General features: G+C 70.5%; 1 protein-coding gene across 1 annotated transcript in view; it reads right to left on the reverse strand.

The window, feature by feature from the left end:
- The window catches only part of FASN (fatty acid synthase), a 28,184-nt gene that overhangs the window by 20,677 nt on the left and 7,073 nt on the right, over positions 1-434 (reverse strand). Inside the window, 2 exon segments of the mRNA XM_014531242.1 lie at positions 7-81; positions 205-393. Of these exon segments, the coding sequence (XP_014386728.1) occupies positions 7-81; positions 205-393 (264 nt within the window).

The raw sequence follows: 434 nt of genomic DNA on the forward strand, positions 1-434 counted from the left end.
GCAGGCGCCCGATCGACATCTGCAGCATGCTGTCCAGGAAGGTCACCCAGTTGTCCCGCCACAGCAGCTGGCCAGTGTCGCCTGTGGCAGGGGGGCGTCAGCGCAAGGGGTCAGTCGCACGCAGCCTCTTCCCGTGCCCTGACCAGACACGTGGCGCCTGGACACTGGGCCCGCCCCCGAGGTGTCCAAGGGCACCGTGCCCACCTTCGAGGGAGGCCTCGAGGACGCCCTGGAAGTGGGGGCCGTAGTCGTAGCCCCGCAGCCGCAGCTCCTTGTACACGTCGCCCCGGGACAAGCGGAAGGTGGCCGAGGGGTCTGCAGGGTCTGACGCGTCCAGGCCGTCCTGGCTGTCGAAGAGCCTGGGGTCGGGGTCCTCCCACTGGTACACCGTCCCTGTGGGCGGGGTGGGGGGCAGTCAGGGGTCTGGGAGCCGG

The sequence above is a fragment of the Myotis brandtii genome, unplaced genomic scaffold, assembly GCF_000412655.1.
Source record: "Myotis brandtii unplaced genomic scaffold, ASM41265v1 scaffold797, whole genome shotgun sequence".
Classification (NCBI taxonomy): Eukaryota; Metazoa; Chordata; class Mammalia; order Chiroptera; family Vespertilionidae; genus Myotis; species Myotis brandtii.